Below are 24,146 nucleotides of genomic sequence, written 5' to 3' on the forward strand. Positions count from 1 at the left end.
CTACAAACTCATAATGCGGACTGATATTTACATTAGTTTGGGTCCCGGGCAAAGCAAACGTCTAATCTCTCTTTTGGGTATTGAGCTAAAAAGTGTTGGAACCACTGCTATAGGGAAGCCATTCCCAACCTGTGGGCCGGGGGCCCACTGGTGGGCCGTCACTCCGTCAGGAACTCAACCTGCGGGCCGGGGGCCCACTGGTGGGCCGTCACTCCGTCAGGAACTCAACCTGTGGGCCGGGGGCCCACTGGTGGGCCGTCACGCCAGGAACTCAACCTGCGGGCCGGGGGCCCACTGGTGGGCCGTCACTCCGTCAGGAACTCAACCTGTGGGCCGGGGGCCCACTGGTGGGCCGTCACTCCGCCAGGAACTCAACCTGCGGGCCGGGGGCCCACTGGTGGGCCGTCACGTCAGGAACTCAACCTGCGGGCCGGGGGCCCACTGGTGGGCCGTCACTCCGTTTGTCACAGCTCAACTTTGACACAACGCTGGGATGAATTCCTCAAAGAAAATACATTTATTCCCTTTACATTTTCTTTACATTTGCAGGTGGGCTGTCAACCTGTATTTGAACTGAACATGGCTGGTCCTCCCCACCTCTCTACGCCTGGCATCAGTCAACTGAGAGGTAAGTAGGGCTAATGTAGATGAGTGGTTCTCAAACATTTCCATCTTTTGTTGTTGTTATAATAATAATTAAATAAGTAATAATTTGATTTCACTCTAAACTGTGTGGCGATTATAAACAGTGAAAAACAATCAACTAACCTTACATTTTTTATCCAAACAGTGCTGCCATTCATTTCAGTGGAATTTGCAGGGCCTAAAATATAGTATAGATCGCTCCATTAAAGATTATTTAAAGGACATACTGTAGAAGGAAGCAAATAAATTGTATTTTAGTGCTGAACAAAATACATAAAAAATCTCTTGAAAAACAGTGTAAATCATGTTTGAATTAAAAAGAAAAAATATTGTAAGAACTTAAAGAGTATTTTAATGTGTTAAGATTTATACTTTGAATTGTTTAGTTAAAACCTTACTCAAACAAGGTTTATTTTTTGTCCTGATTTGCCAAACAGGTTACGGTCTTTCTCGCTCACTGTGTATTTGGAAATGGCTGTTTACCTTTGCAGAAGCCAGGTTCCCACCCCTGCATGGTCAATATGGAGAGGGGGTGTTGGAGCAATGTACCCATGACAATACAGGGCAACCTATCATCTCTCAAAACCTATGGTTATTATGATTCAACTGAAAATGATAGTGAAAACTAGTCTTATCCTATTAAGTCCTAGAAGCCAATACAAAGTTCTTCTAAAACAGTTTTATGAAACAAATTCTCTTGTTTCTATGTCAGTGGTTCTCAAACTTTTCCATCTCAAAATATTTTGTTACAGGGACGCCTAGAAGAATATATTTGAGTTAGAATGTTCGCTTTAAAAAAGATATATACGCGTTCAGACCTTCATCAGGCATCTGATGAACTGATAGAGGTCTGAACAACCGAAACGTTGCTCAATAAAATGCTGTAAGTTAAGACAGTGTGCGGGATCCCATTTTTTTTCTACTTCTCCAGTTCCAGTTATCCGACGCACCTGTCCTCTGTAGGTGTGCATAAGGACTTTTTTCTTCTTATTTTTTCTTCTGACATAACATGCCAACAATGTATTAATGCCATGGGTTTTCTTATTGACTTCTCTTTCTCTGGCTTTGGTTCCCCATGATAACTCTCAAACCATGTTTTTCTTTTTAACGGAAAAGCATTAATTATGCATTTTAAAGATTAAAGACAATACTGCCAATGTGATAGTATTATCACTGTATTTGATTACTGTATTTTTAGTCTGAAATGTGCTGGAGAAGTGGTGTTTGACAAAACCCCAAAGTGAAAATTGACCCAAAAATTGATTTTGGCTTCTACAGGAAATGGCAAACAAAAGCCCATATAGTTCCCCCTCCCCTTCTTCTTTTCTTTTCTTTTCTTTTCTTTTCTTTTCTTTTCTTTTCTTTCTCACCTCTTTGGACATAATGCCGTGGTCGCGTGTCCATTGTGACAGGCTGTTAGGCCTGAGTGGAAGGGCAGTTTCTCACTGCCAATCCATCCATTCAGCAAGTTCTGCCCCAATGGACCTCTTTCTTTCTATCTCTCTACCCGTCTCACTCCCTCTTGACTTCTTCAGACACACAAATGCACACACTCCCCCAGGCTCTTGGCAGACCTCCTATTCTCAACAAATCAGGGGATAAAGCAAACTGTTGGCCACACCATGCAGCTCTGAAGGAATGCGGTAGAAAACGTTCCCCTTTATACTACCACTATTACTAGTAGTAGTAGTAGTATTGTGCTATCATACTGTATATACTGTGTATACTATAGATGTATATCACTCAAAAACTAATTGTTGGTTGCGAATGCTTCATCAGATATCCAATACTCTTCATAAAGTATTACTCATGAAGTCAGTTTTTACTGATTGGTAAAATGTTTAAGCCGTACTGTACATTACAAAATTGCATTACATTGTATTTGACTGGCCTTTTACAATTTGTTTTGTGCAACTGTGGTGCTATACAAAGTATTCAAATGATTGCTTCTTCCTTTGGGATCCATATCAGAAACCCAGCACAAATGCATAATTACATAAACGAAAGACAGGAAAAATAATTTCTGTTATGTAACAGTACTTCAACCACCTCATTCGTTTCCCCCCCTTATTAATCATTTAATCATTATCAGACTTAATTTCTCTTCCATCATTTTCACATTAAGATGTATAAGACAAGGGCCCTCTCTTTCACCTGGCCTAATCAACGAAAGCGTTCAGTTTTATTACTGATCTTATCATTTAATGCGGCCTGTAAGTGACTCCGGCCACAGTGTGGCCTCGAGGTGCTTGCTTCAAATTTAAATTATTCTGGGGAATGGATTATAAAATGACCCACATTTTAGATGGCACATGCCCGGCTCCGCATTGTAGTTCACAATGAAACTAATTAAACAAAGTAATATTTTAATGCCGGTAGTTTATCCAGCACCACAGGCTCTCATTTCCATCAGATGACAACTCAGTTGGGGGCGTGTACACAAAGAAGTGGGGTTATTTAGTAATACTTGCTTAAAGGAAGAAATTTGTTTTAGTCCTGCAAGTCCAGTTTTCAATGCTGCTATGCATACCTTTCATGGCTTCTTTGCATATGTGTGTAATATGTCAGCAAGATACAGCGAGATCATGTGTATAGTTCAGTCTATCATTCTCTCTTCTTTTTATCTGTCCTTCATTACCACTTTTTCTCCAGAAACATTTCTGCCTGTCCCTGTCTTTGTCTGCTTGTCTTTCTGTTTGCTCTCTGGATGCCAGCTGGTTCATGGATGGTGCAGTGTGCCACGCCTGCCAAGCATTCAGAAAACCATTAGCCTAGAGTCGCAGTGTTTCTGTCTGTCTGTCTCTGCAGCTGTAAAAGTTGTTGTTCGGTTGTGAAATGATCTGTAATTCCATGGGGTTTGCATAGTGTTTGATACATGTTGTTATGCAGTCACTGACTTGCAGAAACGGGGTGTTAGTAGTGTGTCACTATGCCACTATGCTAGGGATCTCACTGTGGTTTGAAATAGTCTTGAAATAGTCTCCTTTATAATACATAAAATTAAAATGAACACACAATTCAATTTGATAACATTCACAACACTGTGTGTGTGTGTGTGTGCGTGCGTGCGTGCGTGCGTGCGTGCGTGCGTGCGTGCGTGCGCGCGCGCGCATGTGTGTGTGCGTGCGTGCGTGCGTTCCTCGTGCTCATCTGCAGTTTCCACTAACCCCACAGAGTCTTTGATAGCAGCCCATGCAGAGCAAGAGACACAGGCCAGTGCTTCCTTCTAATGAGCAGACTGTTGTTTGCCTGCCGAAGGGACTCTGCCTTAGGGCTAGAACACTTTTATGAACTAATTAAGCACTAAAGTTCCTGTCTTAGAATGAATGAATGAATGAATGAATGAATGAATAATTTCAAATTGTAGTCATAAAAAGCCATTGTGGGAAAGGAAATTTGAATTGCATCTGTCCATCCCTGTCTTTCATTCAGTAGTGGAAATTAAGTATATTGTAGCCTACTTAAGTACAATTTACTCTAATTAGTAGTTCTGTTTTCTTTTATACTTGAATACTTCTACATCTCAGAGACAAATTTTGTACTTTTTACTCCACTACATTTATTTTAAAACTTAAATTACAACTTACTGTACAAGTCACTTATAACTAGATTATTAGTACAAAACATACTGTGTACAAAATTAACAAAATGAACAATTAGCAAATTAAGCCCTATATTATGTTTTGGCTATCAAAAGTAGCTAATCTACAAGCTCACAATGTACATCTGCTACTTTTGAAAAGGTCTGACACTTTTACTTTGGTACGCAAGTATATTTTGATGCCAACAAATACCTTTGTATTGCACTTTTACTTGAGTGACATTTTGATTACAGGACTTTTTACTTGTAGAGTATTTCTACACTGTGGTATTGCTACATTTACTTAAGTAACAAATACTTCTTCCACCACTGCTTTCCTTTGCGTTGGACAGCCTAATTGCAGCCAAGTTGAGTTAAAATGTGTAGTGTCTGCTGACCCTGAAAGAAGCTATTTGCCGTTAATAGATGATAATTATACTTCCTGTTGCCCTGGCAAAGTCCAGATGGAAGTGGAGATACTGTCATGTTCAGTTTGGTACTTAGATGTAGATCGTTCCCATGTTGGCTTTACACTTTACAGATATCAGGTCTGAGGAAACAAAGGCTTCCCACAGGACATTTATAGGGAGAAGAGAGTCAATATTTGACATTTGTGGATCAATTCAAGCTATGAACACCATAGCATGAGCCTTACAATATGAGGCTGCTCCAGTGGATATTCACAGTCTTAGCACAGATTGATTTAAAAGTCAAACAGCACTTCCATTCCAAACTGCAATCACAGATGTAATCTAAAATGGCACCTACTAGTCCAGCATATTTGAATCAAGATAATACAGAAATCCTTAAATCATAAACCACCAAAGTGGAAAAAGCGGCACTCCTAAATAAAAGATGCAAGACTGGCTCAGATGCAATTTCTCATTTTATTGAGAACTTCACTATAAGTGTTCTCAATAAAATGAGAAGTAGCATCTGAGCCAGTCTTGCACTGTTTATTTTGTAAGTATTGCTTTTTCCACTTTGGTGGTTTATGATTTAAATTATTTTTTATAGCTGAGCACCCACAGCCTAAACTAAGGGCAGCATCCAGAGGAAGCGCAACTGCCTTTCTTTCTTTACCAATACAGAAATCCTACTTTACATTTCACTGGGTTTACAAGAATAATGTCAAATGTTTTCCGCTAACACTTCACCAGGTCTCCAATTTGACTTGTGGATACTGCAAAACTAACTCAATTGCAACATTCAAATGTCCATCAGCAGTTTATTTTTCCTCCCTGCTTTGAGCATCCAGCTAGAAGCTGGATTGGCAGGCAGAGCTGCTGTCAGCAGGCTGAGGCAGCAGCATCTCTGTCACCTGTTCCGCTCCGCAGCCAGCTGCTTCTCCTGTGATAAGGGCCCGGTTTATTCTAGGGCTGAAAATACAGGCCTCAGTTTGGCCGTCTGCCGATCGGCCGGTCTGTGTGTCTGTCTCATCCTGTGGCAGAATCTGCACTCGATATTCCCTGCTGTCAATCATAGGCAAGCCCAGACGAGGTTGTTTGTTAATGTCTTTCTCAGTGAAATTCCATCAAATGTAGGCACAGTTAATTTTAGGCCCATGCAACTCTGTTTCAGTTGCTCATATAAAAATGTGTATGATTGAATTTTCTTTAGCAGCCTGCATTTATTCATGATGAGAAGGTCTCAATATGGGAAATGCGTTACAAAACAAATGAAATACTGATATGCAAAAGTAAGTTTAAAATAATATTTTCATCATGTAAGGTAGACAAGACAGGCAATCTATTCTCTTGAATACATGGATGAATGAGTAAATGAGAGAATCGATGAATGAACCAATGCATGTACAGTATGAATCGATGACTGACTGAATGAATGCTGCATTAGCAGCTTTCACCTCATTCTTCAGAATGCAGTGACAAATCAAGGAATGCCAGCTGTTGGCCTCGTCCTTTTCTATCTCAGGAGATGAATTATGTTAAATCAGCGATGCCAACATCAGCCTCTGGCAGAATGATTGATCTAACTGAGATGGGCAAGGCTCCATTAGGAAACAAAAAGCTTGTTTTCATCCAGCAAGCAGTCTTTCTCTCTGTCTTGCTCTTTGTCTTGCTCTTTCTCCATAGTGCAGTGTAAGCACAGCTGTCTGAAAGCAGAATGAAGGATGGACGTGTCCATCAGCACAGAGCCAGCGCAGGGACTGGAGAGAGCTATAGGGAGGGTGGAGAGAGAGAGAGAGAGAGAGAGAGAGAGAGAGAGAGAGAGAGAGAGAGGCGAACAGAGGAACCAAAGGGAGACATGGTCCGACACCTCTGGTGGTATACAGTGAACCTGTGGGGTTTCGCTGCCCACAGGGAACCTCTGTAGCACTGGTTCCCAAACACTGGGTCGGGACCCATTTCTGGGTCACGGACACATTGTTATGGGTCCCATTATTTTTTGTTTCCTTTCTATATTTCGTTTTTAATTGTTATTATTAAAATATATATACTGTGTGTAGCCTATATACATACCGGTATATATATATTCCCCAAAAAACAATTATTTCTTTTCAGTAATTTCATGAAGAAATAGCCGAAGCGTAAAGTGACGCCTTGTGAGCTTGTAGATCTGCTATTTTCACTAGTGTGGGTCCCGGACAAACAAATTTCTCTTTTGGTTCTCGAGCTAAAAAGTTTGGGAAACAATAGGCATTGTGCATCTGGCAGTGCCTCTGGACATTGGCCTCTGAGTGAGTTTACTTTTTGAAGTTAACTTATGCAGTTGCTGGCTACGGTCCAATCTGCTTGGTATTTGTGTCTTCATTGAGACAGATGGAAGGAGGGCTGTGAGGGAAACGGTGCTGGGAAGGCACAGGAGGAAGTGTTCAAGCAGGATTCCTGCAGGCCAGCATGTGTTCAATTGTGATGAACCACTCTGCCATTGAAGGACAAAACTCAAACCCATTGCATTCCAGATTACATACATGAATCTGAGGTGGCAGAACTCACCACTATATCATTCATTGTACAACAAATCGCTAAAATAGCTCATCTACAAGCTCACAATGCGTCGCATCATGACAATGTAATGAAAATTACAAATCGGGACGTCAGTTTTAAAGTGTTTAACATGGTTAAATTTGACTTTACCCATTTGTCAAGGTTATAGATCATCACAATAGAAAGTGAGTGGCAAATCGAGTGTCAAAGTGAGTTTAACATCGTTTCATGCAATCAGATAGGACTTTTCTGTTTGCATGTATGGGCTGTCAAGGCCAGAAAGTAGTTTTTTGCCACTCAGTAGGCATTCCCGGATTTCCACACAACTTCTGGGTATCTAATGATGTCATGCGCTGATGCGCATATCCTCTATAGACAGAATGACAGCAAAATCACACAAACAATAAATAATATTAGAACTTTATTTTGTCATTGGACGAATGGGGGACAGTTAAGACACCGATATTTGGATGGCCCAGTCTGACCAACTGAAATCATCCACTTTCATTGTATTAGAATTTTTGTATTATTTGCGACCGCAAGTCGCATTTACTATGAAAACGTGCATTTCCCGTCCGTTGGTTCGTCACGAGACATCATCACGTGACATCATGTGATGTCATCATCAGGGATCTCCATATATGGGCATATATGTAGGCGCAACCATAGACATATAAAGGCCTCTTCCGGCTCTGGGGCGTGTGTCAAAATTGAAGGCACAATTTTCCCAAGATTCCTTGCGAAGAATAGCGGAAGCATGAGCGGAAGTAATGGAAGTCCCGGAAAAGACGTGCTGTGATTGGCCAGTAGTCAGTTGAGTGACAGCGAGAGACATGGAAGAGTCGCATGAGTGACTTGGGCAGCGACGTAGCGTGCCTTCAGCGCTTCCCTATGGCACTTCCGCTTGACTTCCTGCCTTCAATGGAGACACGTCGCTCCAATGAACTGCAGCGGCCAATGAGACATCTATGTTCTTGAGGGGCGCTAGCCCCATACAGCTTTTGACCCCACACGTCTCAATATTTGCCCTTGACAATGAAAGGAGAAATTAGGTCAAATGTCCGCTAAATATTGTCCCCACACGTCTCATATTTGCCATTGACAATGAAAGGAGAAATTAGGTCAAATGTCCGAAATATGACGTAATTTAACCAAGCAATCACATAAATTCACTTGTCCATGAGATGATGTATGATGATGTACAATCTGATATGATGATGTACAATCCAAATAAAGAAAAAACAGGCCCTACCTAGGCCCTCATCAAACCCCCTACACTCAAGACATTTCCCCTGCTGCCCCCCTTACATCTCCAGATATGGAGCTGACCTGTTCTGACATTCCCTCATCAAACCTATACACTCAAGACACTTCCCCCGCTGCCACTTTTAGATCTCCATATATGGAGCTGACCTGTTCTGACATTCCATATGTTGATCTGACCTCATCAAACCCTGTACACTCAAATCACGCTCCATATATGACCAGTACATAATTCATTCCATATGTTGATCTGACCCCCCATGCCAAAGCACCAGCGCTCGCCCAGCAGTCTGCTGTCACCCAGGCGGATGCATGCACGCTTCTCGCCCTCAGGGCGTCTTACTGGTTTATACAGTACCTTAGTATGTTTCATACATATATCATCCTCTGGTATGAATGTGTAAAATAAGCATCATCCCCGCCTTGAGACTAGACTGCTCCGCCAGGCTATTCCTCTGTTAAATGAATCCACTTACTATATGGCTACATGCTGTCTTGTTTCAGAAGCGAGTCATCACTCCAAAGGTGTCTGGTAAGCAAAATATTGTGATGAATGGAATGGGATGATACAAGCAGAATAGCGCCCGGTCTGTCAGAGGACTGCTGAGAAAAGTGTGAGCCCTGTCAAAAGTGGAGCAGGTTTTCCCCTGAATTGGATTCAATCAAGGGCCATCACTTCCCAGAAGTAGGGGACAGTGGGGTTTGATACAGTAGGGTTGTGGAGATTGGATAAAATGAGGATAAAATAGATTCAGGCAGACAATATAGAGGTGTTACAGAATACAGATAGAGAAAGAGCTTTCTGGCAGATGGTCCCTGAGGAATCCTGCCAGAGATGATATGCGAGAACCACTTTAGGCTTTTAAATATAGAGTGCATTTGAATTTTAAAAAAAGTAATATTTTTTGGGGGGAAATAATCAAATCATAATTATCATCACTGTGGTTCTGAAAAATAAGATCTTATAAGATCTAATAAGAATCTTTTATTTTTCAGATTAATTTGACTATATATATTCTGTACATCCACAAGCGCTTGCAGACATGCAGATTGTAACCTAAGCAATACTTGCAGCCCAAGCCGTGCTGAAAATATTTACAGGATCAAGGCAGCCTCCAGCTTGTGCATTTAAACAGTAGAGGGAAATAAAAAATGTGCAGAATCCACCAAGCACACCAAACACAGCTGTTAAATATGATGTCAACCAAACTTCTTCTCTGATAGTCTACCCTGTGTTGTCCAATGTGGCCCTGTGGGTCCAGAAATAGCAATGCACATTACCAAGCAGCTCTCTTAAGTGTCTCTGTGTCTCCTTATATCGCCCCTCCCTTACCATGCCCAGCCTCTTTCTCCTGGCTATAATCCCAGAGGATACAGTAGTTAAGATTGCTACTCAGTTCTTTGTACCCCTATGACAAAAAGTTCAACACTATGAACTGAGCTAAGATGTGTGGGCCGCTTCCTTTCTTCTCATGCATTCTGTGCCTCCTTTAGTCCTTTTCCTTCCTCTTCTGTGTGTTTCTTCCCATTTAAGCCTCATTTATACTTCGGTGTACGACAGTGTCTCATGCTGAAAATCGATCTAAAAGCTCACAACGCATGAAGGAGGCGCCTCATTGTGAGCTTGCAAATCTGCTATGTATGGCGCGAGACACCGCCGTACGACGGAGCAAAAGTTGCGCATTAGCCTATGCACACAGTGACATTCTTTGTCTGAAGGACACTGGCGTTCATCCAAAACCTTCCATCGGGCCGGCCCAGCCGTTTAATTGAAACCGTAAAAGAACTTTCTTTGGCACAAAAGCCCTTATGTGGGCTTTGTCGCAATTAGTTTGACCAGAAAGGCCAGCGAACCTGATAAAAAGGGATTAGGAGAAATGTATTGCTGGGATATTATGTTTAGTGTGACACAGGAGGCTGTGGAGGAATTAGTAAGGGCTGGCCCTTCCTGGGTTGGTCCAGCAGAAGGACAAATCATTGATTAATGAAGTGGCAAAGGCTATGTTTCCGCCATGGCGTACAGACCACTTTTATTACAAAAAGAAATCACACCCGTGTGAAGTGAGGGGCTCTCTTATCATCGTACATCATCATGACGTAAAATAGACACTATATACCTATTTGCACTATGACGTAAGATTCTCTATTCATGGAAATGTAATGTTTGTGCATATAGGACAAAAATAGACATTATGCCTATTTGCTCAGACACTGACGTAAAATTCTCCATTCATTGTCAATGGGAATGTAATGTTTGTGTAGGACAAAGTTTGTGAACATACCGGTACACTTAAAGCTGGATATAGGAGGGGCTATCGGCCCTCAAAAAAACTGTTGGACATTTTTGTATCATTGGCACATTTCAGTGGCAGACGCCATAACACTAAACGAATGTACTGTACTCGTCTGACACACAACGAAATGGTTGTTTGGAACTTCATTATATGAAATGGCCTATTGTGGAAACGCATCATAACACTGAAATGCTGAGGCATGTTTACCCAATTAAATTGTAAGGCAATCCTGCTGCTGTATGCCTTATATTATATAATATGTGTGAAACTTTTGGATAGTGCAGGTTTTTTAAGGAAAAGATTTATTATTATGGATATAAAAAACGCACGCACGCACGCACGCACGGCCGCACGCACACACACACACACACACACACACACACACACACACACACACACACACACACACACACACACACACACACACACACACACACACACACCTTTCTATCTGTCTGTCTGTCCATCTCAGGTTATCATTTGTTAGTAAATAATGTATACTGTATACTATAGCAATTTTATTGTATATAACTTACAATCAATTCATTTAACAAAATGCAAAAGTACATTTAGTTTTCGTGTTTGTTAATATTACTGATCATATTATACAGTATACCGGTACGTATATTATATGTCCTCCTCCTATTGATGCAGTTTGTCCACACATCATTTGAAAGAGCTGCAATATTAATGATTCCTGAAAGCATCTAATGGCCACTTATATTCATACTGTATTGGAAACCAATTTTGCCAAGTTTTATTTTTTGTATGAATTTACTTTACGGTGACATGATTTCAGGGCTTACGCGACACAGAATGTAGCAGGTTACATTAACGTGGATTAAATGAAGTCTTGCCGCTTGAGCTGAGAAGTTATTCTCAGCTCCATCACAGCGCTGTCCTCAATTCCAAAGCACTCCACTCTAAAATAGACAACCAAATAGAGCAATGCTACTATACATCTGAGGGCTGATTTGTGTCTCTGGTGGAATTAAGCCTGATTTATACCACCTAGTTTGACCGTGTCGCTTCCCGACAAGATCAGATCTACAGACATGCTGTGAGCAAGCGACACTGAGCAACGTTGTTGAAGCTTTACAAAGATCAGTTAAAGTTTGTTGTTTTAGTAGTCAGTCCCAGTGGATTCAAACGTTTTCGTCTCATGGACCCCTAAATTGATATGTATTTTACTTTTTTGTGCCAGGGACCCCCAGAAGAGACAATTATTAAGAAATTTCAAAATTATTAAAAAATGTCTAAAAATAGGAGATGTACAAGTATACATGTTTGATGCTATATTAAATACTTTTGCTGGGGACTCGCTGGAGGGGGTACCCACCAAGGACCCCACTTTGAGAACCATGAGATTAAGCATGCTGGTATACCTTTGTCAATACTGAGAAATTCTCAGTATTGACAAAGGTATGCCATCAGAGATGAAATGTCTGTCTCTTGTCACTTGCATTATGTTCTTTAATCAATTTGTATGCGTATACTTTTATGGATGACTTTCATGGGGTGGATTCGCATTTTTTCAGGCGATCCAAATGTCGAGCTGATGTGGACATCCAACATAATGTACATTATCTTTGTTTAACAATTTTGATTTTAATTTCATTCTCTTCCTCTCATCACAGGTCCGTCCTAATGGAAGCAACTCATCATCAGAATAGAAAACGGAACGGAGAACCCTTCTATAAACACTGCCCCTCAGTGGGTAGAAAACAGTACTGCTCTGTCACACTGTCATCCTAGTTAGACTTTCTCACTATTTAACACATTACCACAGAAGCAGCTGAGAAGGTAAGCATACAGTACCAGTTAGGTGATGTAGGCAGGGTACAGTATACTATACTTCAACATTGCTATATATTCCAGATAGTGATGATAATAAAGGTTACAGATGTACTATGGGTAGGAAGAAATGACCAGAAAAAGAGGTGAACAGCTTCAATATTACTGTGCATAACATTGAGTGTGTAGCTTTTGTTTCTTTAAGTGTACAGTACAGCACCAGGGCTTGAGATATTTTTCAGTGGAATCCACTGATATAGTAAATAGTGGGTCACTCTAAAATGTCCAGGCTTTCAACATTCACAAAGAAGAGGTTTTCACTATATTTAAAAGAATACTATTGTCTTGAGTGCATACATAGATGTTTATCATGTTCTGTTCTGTTGAAAGGTGCAGTCACTATAAGTGCTCAAATAATGATATGGGATGGGAATGCTATGTTTTTGTTTTTGAAATTGGATTTAAGTGAATAGTTTGGGTCTTTGAAAATAAAGACTCAATACATATGTCCACTATAGAGTGCCGAAGTCCTGACGTCACTCGCTCATCCCCTGGTTCTGCCTGGTTCACAGAAGTAATTTCTCTATGGAGAATAACATGGGGTCATCTTAAAATCGTTTCATATAAGCATTGTGGTCCAAAAATAAACAAGCTGTCTCTGCGTTATTGTCAGGGAGGTGTCTCTGTATCGTTTGCGACAGTCAGTCACTCATATATGATACAGTCTGTTTCTAGCAAAAGATGATTCTTCATATCCATGAGTGAAACGGCCGGGATGACATGTTTATTTTTCAAACACAGTTATTATATGAGGCAATCTAAAATCCCCCTATGGGGATTACAATGCAAATAAAAAGTACATGAACCTGTGGATTTGCACCCTCTACTGATATTGACATCAGACTTCGGTGCTCTATAGTCTCAGAGCCAATAAACCATTAAAACCGGGAAAGCATCTGTGTCATTTTAGTTTTTAGCATTGGCTATTCAAAAATATAATAATATATAATATAATTATAATAATATAATAATAAGCTTGTGCATCTGCTATTTTAGATTTCTTTTTTTGGAGAAATCCTGAAAGTCTTGAGAACTACTGATGTGTAGAATCGGCCTCATGGTCTTAATGGGATAAAGCGTACTGTAGCCTTCACCCTGTCTGTGGATTGTTCTGGTTCTGTTCTGCTGCGTCGCTGTGGTCCCTCATGGTGGGGCGGGTCAGCTGGTGTTGTGAATCAGGCCGATGAAGTGTCAGACACGGCTTCTTCACAACCCCAGGGTTCCTCCCTACCACACACTGCTGTGGGGATGAGATACGACACACACACACACACACACACACACACACACACACACACATCCTGCTGCAGAGGACAGCACTGCCACATGGGGCTTCTGAAGCTTCCATTGTTTGCTAATTGTCAGCCACTGTATAGCGAGGGAATATTGCAACAAGGCCACCAGTCTGTCACGTTACTACAAACAATAGGCCCCTTACATTGTGCATCCTTCGTATTTGACATTTGCTGGGATTGTTATTAATTATTATCAAATAAAAGCTATGTTCAGTAAGTGTGATAACAGTCTAAGTGTCCTTTTTTTTTGCATAATTAAAATGAGATGTTGGTGTGGTTCATGTAGCACTGCAGTGCTAGATTACACACATACAGTATGCATCATTCTCAATGATAACAGTATTTAACATACAATTATGTCTGATGAATTGTGAGTGAAAACAGTTACGCTAGCCAATGCGAGTCACCTCAGTAAGTGCAGTCACACAACACCAGGTTTATTATTAGCAAATTCAAGCAATAGCATAAGCCAATATATATTCCCATTATGTCCAAAATAATAAGTACTTTAGGTAGGTACGTGTATAGGTAGGTTGGTAGGTAGGTAGGTAGGTAGGGGGGTAGGTAGATAGATAGATAGATAGATAGATAGATTTGCATAAGGGAGACAGAGATACCAAGATAAAGAAGATAAAAGACAATACAACAGACATATGTCAGCCAGAACTCACTGCATCACTGGAATGTTAGGAAGTCACACGAACAATGTTGTGAGTTGTGACACGCAAATAACAGCGAAACTGCAGTGTTTCACTGCCTTGATGCTGGAGATGAGAGTACACCAGGGTGATCACACACTCTTCTTAATCTGGGCCACTTCATTTAGGTAGGTGATGAAAAGCTTGGTCCCTTCAATGTAGTTGTACCTGTGAGAAATGAAAGAGATATGGAAATATCGAATGACAGATTTAAAAAGAAAGGCTGTGATATAGTGTTTGAACTCCACAGTAATATCTTTGGCCCTTGTCTCATTCAATAGCTGCTGGTTGAAAAGGTCTTGACTAAGGGCTATAGAGACCCTCTCAGTCGTCTATGTGTCGCACAGGACAGCTCCCAGTTATGATGTGATGTAATGCAACTTGTGCATATACAATACGTCCTGTTGGTCACTGTTTCCCCCTACATTCCCTCAACTACAAACCTCACCTCCTGTGATTCAACAACCAAGTTCCGCCCACCATGGCCTAAAGAATTGCACCACATTGCTGTTATTTAGGCCCTGTGGGAACCTGAAGTGGACATTACAATTACAATTACAATTTAGGCATTTAGCAGACGCTCTTAATCCAGAGCGACTTACATTTAGCAAGAACAAAAGCATGGGAATACATCACATATATAAAAAGCATTTATCAAGAAACATGCGTAAGCTAAGAACGTAGCTAGAACATATCTATATAATGACACTGTACATATAAACTATACATATATACTATACTATGCTGTACATATATACTATGAAGTGCTATGACTACATACAATGCAATTATTGTGCTGTCTACATAACATGCTATAAGTCTGTATCAAATGCTATCTAAGTCCAAAAAGTGCTGTCTAAGGGGGTAGGGTAAGTGCTATGGGCCATGGTGGAGTCTGAAAAGGTGGGTTTTCAGACTACGGCGGAAAACCCAGTGATGCTGCAATTCTGACTGCAACGGGGAGTGCATTCCACAGTTTTGGAGCCAGAAGGGAGAAGAGTTTGGGACGTGTGGAGCGTTGTCCCGGCGTTTTTAGTGAGGGTACTTCCAGCTTCCCTGCATTGGCTGATCTGTGAGACGCAGAGATGCTCTCCTGCTCAATAACAATTTTAACAACCCACCATGTATCCCTGTGCAGCTGTATATTTCAGTTTGCTGGAGCTGTATCTCTGGTCTGTTATCTCTGGAGGCTCTCTCTTTCCTTATAGCGATGTTTGTTTGTCAGCCAGCAGTAACTAGTCTAATATTAATGTGTCTGTGCTTGGTATTGTTCTGGTCTTATTACACATTGTCCCGGTGGCTGTGTCTGGCTGCTCTGTTTTGCTTTTGTTTTCATATACACTGTACTGCTTTTATTATTCCCAAAGGTTCTGTGTATACTCTAGGTGAGCTTCTGTGCTGTTTGTTGTGCTGTAGTTGCAATCTATGTTATTTTTATTTTTTTTACTTCAACCCCATCCCTCAACAGGCCTTTTTTGCCTCATGCCAGCCTCTTATCTAATACAAAATTGATGTCAACTGCTCAGCAGTTAATGTAATTTCTGTTTCCAAATAGTCAAGTCATAATACCTTGTAGTACAATATGAATTGATTTACTGTAACATCCGTGGTCCAAAGTGCAGGTTATTTATTTATTTAACCAGGAAACATCCTGATTAAACAAAACATCTCTTTTAGAGACATGTAAAAATCCTCTGTAGTGATCCCATCACCCTCGTTATGTCAGTGAAAATTGACTAGCTATTGCATTTAATAAATCATCTACTGTATTCATAAGATCCAGTCAAGGAAGAACTGAACTGGTTTATTTTCATATGGCTTCAGAAGCATCTGGAATGTGACATACAGTATTAGCTTCAAGGACTTAATAACAGCGCTGTCTTACCTGCTCATTTTCTCGTTCTGGGAGTGTAGCCCATCATCAAAGCCGCCGATGGGCAGCATGATGATGCTTTTCCCTGTCACGTCCTGAAAGGTTCTGGCGATGGGGATGGTCCCACCCTCTCGGATCAGATCAGCCTCCATGTCAAAGACTGTAGGAGGGAAATGTATCAACACATTATCAGTCAAGATTGAACAAAAAACAAAAAATCAAGTTCAAGTTCAATTCAAACAATGTCGATAACGCTTCTGAAACTAGGTCACTGCTTGGTTATGTGTGTGCGTGCGTATTTGTGTGTTTTTATTAAGAAGGCGAGGTGTGTGTGTATTTTCAGCATTTCTTTGATTTAAAGCATTTGTGAATGTTAATTCAGGAACAGGATGCCTGAGAGTTTCTGTCTGTGTAAAAGAGTCGTTGTGTGTACATATATGTGGGGTGAGGAGGAGTATATACTGCACCTTTCTTGATGGCAGTTCTTCCAGCTTCATACAATGCATGTTTGGTGTCAGCCAGCCAGGGCTTGGCCCCAATGATCATAGTCACCTTTAGCGTATTAGGACTCTTCCTCTTAGCAAAAACTGAATGCAGGTAGTCTGTTACCTAAAAGAATGAACAGAGAAGATTTAAAGATGTACAGCATAGTTCTGTAGGAGAAAACCATTTACAAGTACAAACGGATCAGAAAACAACAAACAAAATGGCAAACTGTAACAATGTATTGTTTATCAAATAATATACTCATAACAGAATCTAAAATTGTTGTCCTATAGATGGGACTTTTCATTAGCCGTTGAACTCTAATGATTGCACCCCGATTTACCTGTTTCTTGACCACAGCAGGCTCCATGTCTGGAACTTGTCTGATGGAGAACTTAGCAATAACCTTAGCAGGGATGACAGTCTTAGAGCCAGGAGCAGAGAAGGCCCCCTCAATACCATGGATGGTAACAGTAGGATAGCGCCACCTATGAGCCAACAAGTCTACCTGCAATAGACATGTGCAACAGACAGAGTTATGTGCATGGGCACAAACACCAGATGTTCCTTTTCCTAGATCTACATTACACACTGCAACATACATTGGACTGCAACAGATATACATTGGACTCTACAATTCTTCTTTCTTTTTGACATTTCTGAATGTCTACAAAACATTTTTTTTATTCTCACATTTCTGCCATTTATAAATTTGTACTTTTCCTTGGCCATTAAATTTCACTGATTTTTTTTTTCTCCTTCCTGTAACCATATCCATATTATGATTTCCAGTGTAAGAGAAACCTGTATTACCTTATTAGTGTACATTAGCTGGTTGACTCCGATCTTGCTTTTGTAGTCGTTGATGTCGAACTCAATATCCTGGTACATCCTCCACTCCTCATCAGATAGAGGAGCCACAGCCTCTCTGATCCCAGGGACCAGGATCTTACCACTGGGACTGATCAGTGTATCTGAGATGTGGAGAATGAAGAGAGACCAGACAAAGCAAGATTCAAGAAGCTTATTTATTTGTTACTGACTTATACAGGTACAAGCAGCAAGATAATATATACTGTACAGATACAGTATACAGTTATAGGACTATACCCTGATACTTGTCTTAGACAGGCACAGTAACCTAATCATAATTAGCAGCGTTTCCTTATGCAGTCAGCTTCTGATACATAACAGCAATGCAGAAATGCAGTAGAATAAAATACAATAAAATGAGGTAAAATAGATCATTCCTATTAAGTATGTATTTTGACATATAATTAAATTTACTCACATACTGTAAATACTGAATGTTGTCATTTTTGGAAACGTAATAGGCTGCAGCTATACATTTTCTTAACGATTATTCTATTGATTACTTTTTTAATTAATCAAGCATGTTTTATTAGAGTAATTTACATGATGTTTTTGTTTTGTATAATTGACTAAATCAATTAGTCTGATTGACCACTTAAGCCCTATTTTATACTTCAAACTGGTATCACGCAAAAATAGCCGATCTACAACCAAACCTCAAAATCATGATGTGTTCTGAGCTTGTATATTTGTATTGTATTTTTCCAATGTCTTTTTTTTATCGATTCGTTTTCATAATCAATTAAATCGATGAGTTAAATTCACTGTTGCAAACCCTTCTTCATACTGCTGCATGGTGCCGACATTCAAAAGAGCGAGGAGAGCTCCCAGGGCTACAGAGAGGAGACAGACACAGACTGCATTCAGTCAAGTAGATAAGAGGAGCTGCACTCACCCAGAATGCCGATGAGGTCTGTCATAGGTTCAATCACTGTGCCTCCATACACGCCTGAATGTAAATCTTGCTTGGGTCCTTCTACCTGCAAACACACACCAACACATTATTCTCAGCTGTACTGTATGCCCTCAGGAAAATTACAACACAATATGATCTGTGATGTGCTTTGTATGTTCCTCGATATGCACTGCTATAGCTTTCAGGTGGATATGCACTGCACTATGATTATTAGAACTCATAAATGTAATGCATTATAGCAATGCTACAATAGGCCTACCACATTCTAAAGCCGTTCCCAATGGTTGTTTATGAGGCCAAGTACAAAAATGAATGAATCTGCGTACAACACTTCAGTTATAAGCACTCATGAGTACTAGTAATGCTTCAATGATAGCATTTCAGAATGACTTATACAGTCTAATAATACTAATTGCTGGTCACTAACTGACCTTTTCTTTTGTCCAGGATCAAAAGATTTCATAGTTGTAATACATATATAATAAATATAATATATTACGTGTAATATAATATATTACACACATAAACATTTTATAGTGCATTTATAATCACAGATTTTTCAAGTCAGTTGCTGTCATACACGCACGCACGCACGCACGCACGCACGCACGCACGCACGCACGCACGCACGCACGCACGCACGCACGCATGCACGCACGCACAGTGTTACCAACATTTTTTTTTTATTCACTCTTTATTTAACCAGAAAGGTAATTTATGAAAAATGTTGTATTTACAAAGACGTTCAGACAAGTAATCAAACACACGCACACGCACGCACACACACACACACACACACACACACACACACACACACGCACACACGCACGCACGCACGCACGCACGCACGCACGCATGCACTCACTCACGCGCATGCACGCACACACGCACGCACGCAAGTGTAGAATACAAAATACACACAATTTAATTTAACTTTCCAATAACGTGTGTAACCATATACCTCAGCAAAGAAGTAGCAGTTGCCTCTGGTGCCATAGGTGAGTGCGGGTCGCCTGCTGAGCCAGCCACAGTCTGAGATGATGATGAAATCCACATCAGAGAAGAAGGTGTCACGCTGGGCCAGGATCATGGCATCCAAGCCATTGGAGCCTGTCTCCTCCATCCCCTCAACTACAAACTTCACATTCACCGGCAGCTCCTGGTGGAGTAATTTCACTTTTCTTTTGGTTGTACTTAAACCTTCTATCTAGAGTAGACGTATAGGCCTACACTGGACCTGAGTTGGTGCTTGGACTACTTTTTACAATCTACACTATATATAAAGGCTCTATTTCCGTCCATACTAAACCCCTTATCCCTAAACTTCTTTCCCTTTTATTACATTTTTCAAAGTCTGTGAAGTCAGCAGATAGTGAAAAGTGAACCATACTGTAGCTAATTTGAGTGCCAACTGCAATCTGTAAGATTCCTGCACATACAGTACTATATATGCTTTTTGATGACCATACATATCTTTTTTTATCTACTACTTCCTGATGTAGGACATATACTGTGTATGGAAAGAGACTTTTAAAATGGTAGTAGACTACTGCAGTGACTTTGCAGAAATTGCAGTGACTTTGCAGAAACGGTTTGGCTGATACTCTCCCTTGCCTGAAGGCATCAAGTTCCTTTCCACATCATGTCTGCAGCATTTTCCTTGTCTTTAATGGCCTACAGGCTAATAAATAGTGTTAATCTATAATTGTCTTCCTTGCCCAAGGGCTCCCCCCTTACCTCTCTGCATTTGAAATGTTTTTCTAGACAAACATGTTTTACAAAGTAGTACTTTAATTTGCTCTCAGTTAAGGTCACAGTGCCCCTTAGTGGCCATTTGTGTCCATCCCAAAATATGCTTAAATGGAGAATGGCATAGAAACAACAACAACAACAACCACAACAACAACAACAACAACAACAACAAACACAGGTTTACATTTTATCTGCTGCACATAGAGTCCAGCAAGTAAAGAGTGATCCTAGAGAAAGATCTTAATGTATTTGAATGTTCTCTGACCATGTTGAGGGCTTGGTAAGCTTCCACTGCATGCATCCAGGCTAAGACTGGTGCCTTGTTGTCTGAAGCCCCTCTCCCATACAGATTACCTTCCAACAAAATGACGCAACATGAATATCAACATGAATAACATGATATCCATTTGTTATACAGATGCATACTTCTGTTGCTCTACAAGCTGTTTGACATTGTCAGACATTGTCATGTATGATTTTAACATTTGTGACCAAAAGAAGACAATCTGTAAAATGTGGTGGAGGTGTTACTATAGCACTTACCATTAATGTCAGTTAAGTTGTAAGGTTCTGTTGCCCAGCCATCTTCTATCTTAGCTGGCTGGACATCCACATGGCCATAGACACATACTGTGTTTTTGTTGGGGTCACTGCCAAACTGGCCAGTCACTACTTTAGGTAAGGCCAACGTCTGACCATCAGGAAGCTGAACGGACCAGAGAGAACAAAATGGTTAATGCAGTGGTGGATAATCTTTTCAGGGCTTTTCAGGGCCCACTTGAAAATCTCAAAGGCGCTCCAGACAGGTCTATCTGACATCAACGAATCTAACGTTGGATGTACATTTTCAGAGCATGTTTATTTTAACTAGAGTGGTGCCTGTGGGGCCTCTACAGCGGTGGCCGTTGGGCACTGGCCTACTTGGAACGATGCAAGTTGGAAATGCATGCCCCACCCAGATAATATGTGTCGGAGCCTCTACTGCGGTGCCCAATTGGGCACTGGCCTACTTGGAACGATGCAAGTTGGAAATGCATGCCCCACCCAGATATTATGTCTGTGTCCCTTTTATGCCCATATGGAGTTCTTTATCAGGCATGCCCAAATATGGAGTCTATGCAGACGTCAGAATGATGTCAGAACAGGCTAGCTCCATATATGGACCCTGGGCAGGGGCCCTGTCCTCCTGGGCAGAGGCCTTTTTGGAGCGGTTCTGGACAACCGTGGGTCCGACTGACTTGACACCTGCCACTGCACCCCCTGCGGTGGTGTGGCACGCGTGTGTCGAATTTGAAGTCGGTGGGGCGAACGGTTCTCGAGTTACGTGGATTGCAGACAGACAGACAGACAGTCAGTCAGTCAGTCAGTCAGTCAGTCAGTCAGTCAGTCAGAGACATGGTGCATATATAGATAGATGATGAATGAATCAAATTCCTCCTATCTGAGATCTGAAACTAAATGAAGGCATTTGAAATGAAATCATGTTGGAATAATAGGGAGACAAAGCTTTGAGCAGAATATAATAGGAATTTAATTTGATCAAGTGGAATGATCGATCCACTCCTGTGTGAAATGACTCAATCACTGACCTCTTGTACCCCAATATCCACTAGCTGCACATTCCCTCCCATTGACCTGAGCTTCTGCGCGGTCATCTCCATCATGCGATGGAGTTCTGGCCTCTTCAGGACATCACTGGAGTCACTCTCCACTGCCACCCAGTCACGCAGAGCCTGCAGGAAACAAATACACATGCACACAGTACATCCTAGTATTGGTCTCTTGTATTTTATTTTATTTGTATTTATTTTTACCTTGAACTTCATGTTAGACTGTGTATTTGAATCACTGTAAGTTGTCATTATTTTGCCTTTTTTTTTTTTTGTCAAAATGCAAGCAAATCTACGAATGTTCAAAATAGTCAATCAACCTAATAGCCTACTTGTTATTAGCTTATAGATCGCCTATTTTATTTTTAAACATATTATGTTACATATTTACATAAAAAGGTGTCCTGGAGTAAAGTGAACTGATATATTACTGTACCTCTACATATTCTTCTTGATGGCTGTCAACATAATGTGCCAGTTCCTCAAACTGGAACGCATGCACAGCGGAAATGACCAGCAGAATGGAAGGCAGCAGAAAGAGTGTCATCTGTTGATAAAGTCAGTTTGGTACATAATACTTCTGTATCTTCCTCTCATTTTACTCATACTCTCCCTGAAGGCAAAATCAAACGGTTCAAACTAAAGTAGGGATGTCCCGATCACGTTATGTTGCTTCCGATCTGATTCCGATCATTTGATTTTGAGTATTTGCCGATACCGATTTTTCCCGATCTGATATTAACATTTTTGTAGGACACTTATAGCAAAAGGCCGATGCACACCTCAAAAGGCTGGTGACAGGTGCGTAGGGCAATAGAGCATAATGAAAACTATATATTTGAAAGACAAAGAAGAGGTCCCGCACACTGTCAGACACTTGCTCTTTATTAGGTTGATGTTTCGGTCGCTTAGACCTTCATCAGGACAGACAATGTATAGGACACTTATGCCATATCAAAATTGTACAATATCGAAAATCACGGACAATATCCAGTCTAATGATATGGATATAATATTGATACTATAGGGATGTCCCGATCACTTTTTTTGCTCCCGATCCGATTCCGATAATTTGAAAATGATCGTCCCCGATTTCCGATCACGTGATCGGATCGGGACAACCCTAATTCAAAGATGTATTCCAGCAATATTGTAGAATCAGTCCCAAGCCTTCTTACAACTGACCTTAAAAACCCAACTAAAATGAGATTTCTAGCACCTCATTGCCCAGATCCCAAACAGAGTAAATGTAACATTCATGTGATGACATGAATGCCTTTGCATTCTAAATCTCAGACTCTTTCCAGAGGGACAGTCACAAGCAGTTGTCTTACCTTGGATCTTATGGAGGGGGCATGTGACAGTCTCCTCTGCCAGGCTTACTGTGGCCACTTGTTGTTGTCGGTGTTCTTATATACCATCGCCTCTCCATTATACCTCCTGCACGGCCCCGGGGTTGTGAGGTCAAACGTTTCCTGGATCCGCGCCAGGACAGCTGACAATTTGGATTTATTTCTTGCTGACAGGCACAAGAATTAAACTCAAACTATTGATCTCCCTCCAAGAATGCACGCTGGGATGTTCAGCAGGAACAAAAGCACAGAGTGAAAGGGGGTGAAATGAAAATAACTCCTGGTGTTTGTGATCCCCAGGTAACTTCAGGCAAAACAGCAGTAAAGCTTTTGCAGTACAATATGAGACAAGTATCCTGTTGTGTGGAATTATAAGGTCTTAACCCCTTAAGAGCAACATATCATGATGTCGTGCGGCGCTACATTTTTTCTTTATATTTTTTGCCTGTGCCCAAAATAGTCACGCCAGGTTGAACCATGTTAGCCTTATGAACCAATTTTGTCATGCAATCAAAATTGTATGCATAAATTCATTCTTAAAGGCCTACTAGTACTAGGTATATGCAGGTCACGTGTGTGCGTGCGTGCGTGCGTGCGTGCGTGCGTGCGTGTGTGTGTGTGTGTGTGCGCATGTGTGCGCGTGTGTGCATGTGCGCGCACGTGTGTGTGTGTGTCATTCAGTGCCACATGTCATTCAGTGCCACTTC

General features: G+C 41.0%; 1 protein-coding gene across 1 annotated transcript; it reads right to left on the reverse strand.

Moving 5' to 3' along the window:
• Positions 1-14,306: 14,306 nt before the first annotated feature.
• cndp1 (carnosine dipeptidase 1) lies at positions 14,307-23,445 on the reverse strand. The gene is made up of 12 exons (XM_079503301.1): positions 23,422-23,445; positions 22,524-22,634; positions 22,067-22,210; positions 21,021-21,183; positions 20,743-20,831; positions 19,687-19,884; positions 18,705-18,789; positions 17,750-17,910; positions 17,280-17,444; positions 16,918-17,059; positions 16,463-16,610; positions 14,307-14,745 (listed from the first exon to the last, which is right to left on the reverse strand). The coding sequence occupies exons 2-12, from the start codon at positions 22,632-22,634 to the stop codon at positions 14,670-14,672; spliced, it is 1,482 nt and encodes a 493-aa protein (XP_079359427.1). The 5' UTR covers positions 23,422-23,445; the 3' UTR covers positions 14,307-14,669.
• Positions 23,446-24,146: the final 701 nt, after the last annotated feature.

Source organism: Electrona antarctica, assembly GCF_951216825.1.
Source record: "Electrona antarctica genome assembly, chromosome: 6".
In the NCBI taxonomy this organism is placed as follows: Eukaryota; Metazoa; Chordata; class Actinopteri; order Myctophiformes; family Myctophidae; genus Electrona; species Electrona antarctica.

Excerpts from the sequence above, each read along its gene's own strand:
- cndp1 (XM_079503301.1), bottom strand. The coding sequence starts at position 22,634 with ATGACACTCTTTCTGCTGCCTTCCATTCTGCTGGTCATTTCCGCTGTG. Across the intron at positions 20,832-21,020 it reads CAACTTAACTGACATTAATG|GTAATCTGTATGGGAGAGGG; the intron begins GTAAGTGCTATA and ends TTTTGTTGGAAG. Across the intron at positions 18,790-19,686 it reads ACTGCTACTTCTTTGCTGAG|GTAGAAGGACCCAAGCAAGA; the intron begins GTATATGGTTAC and ends GTGTGTTTGCAG.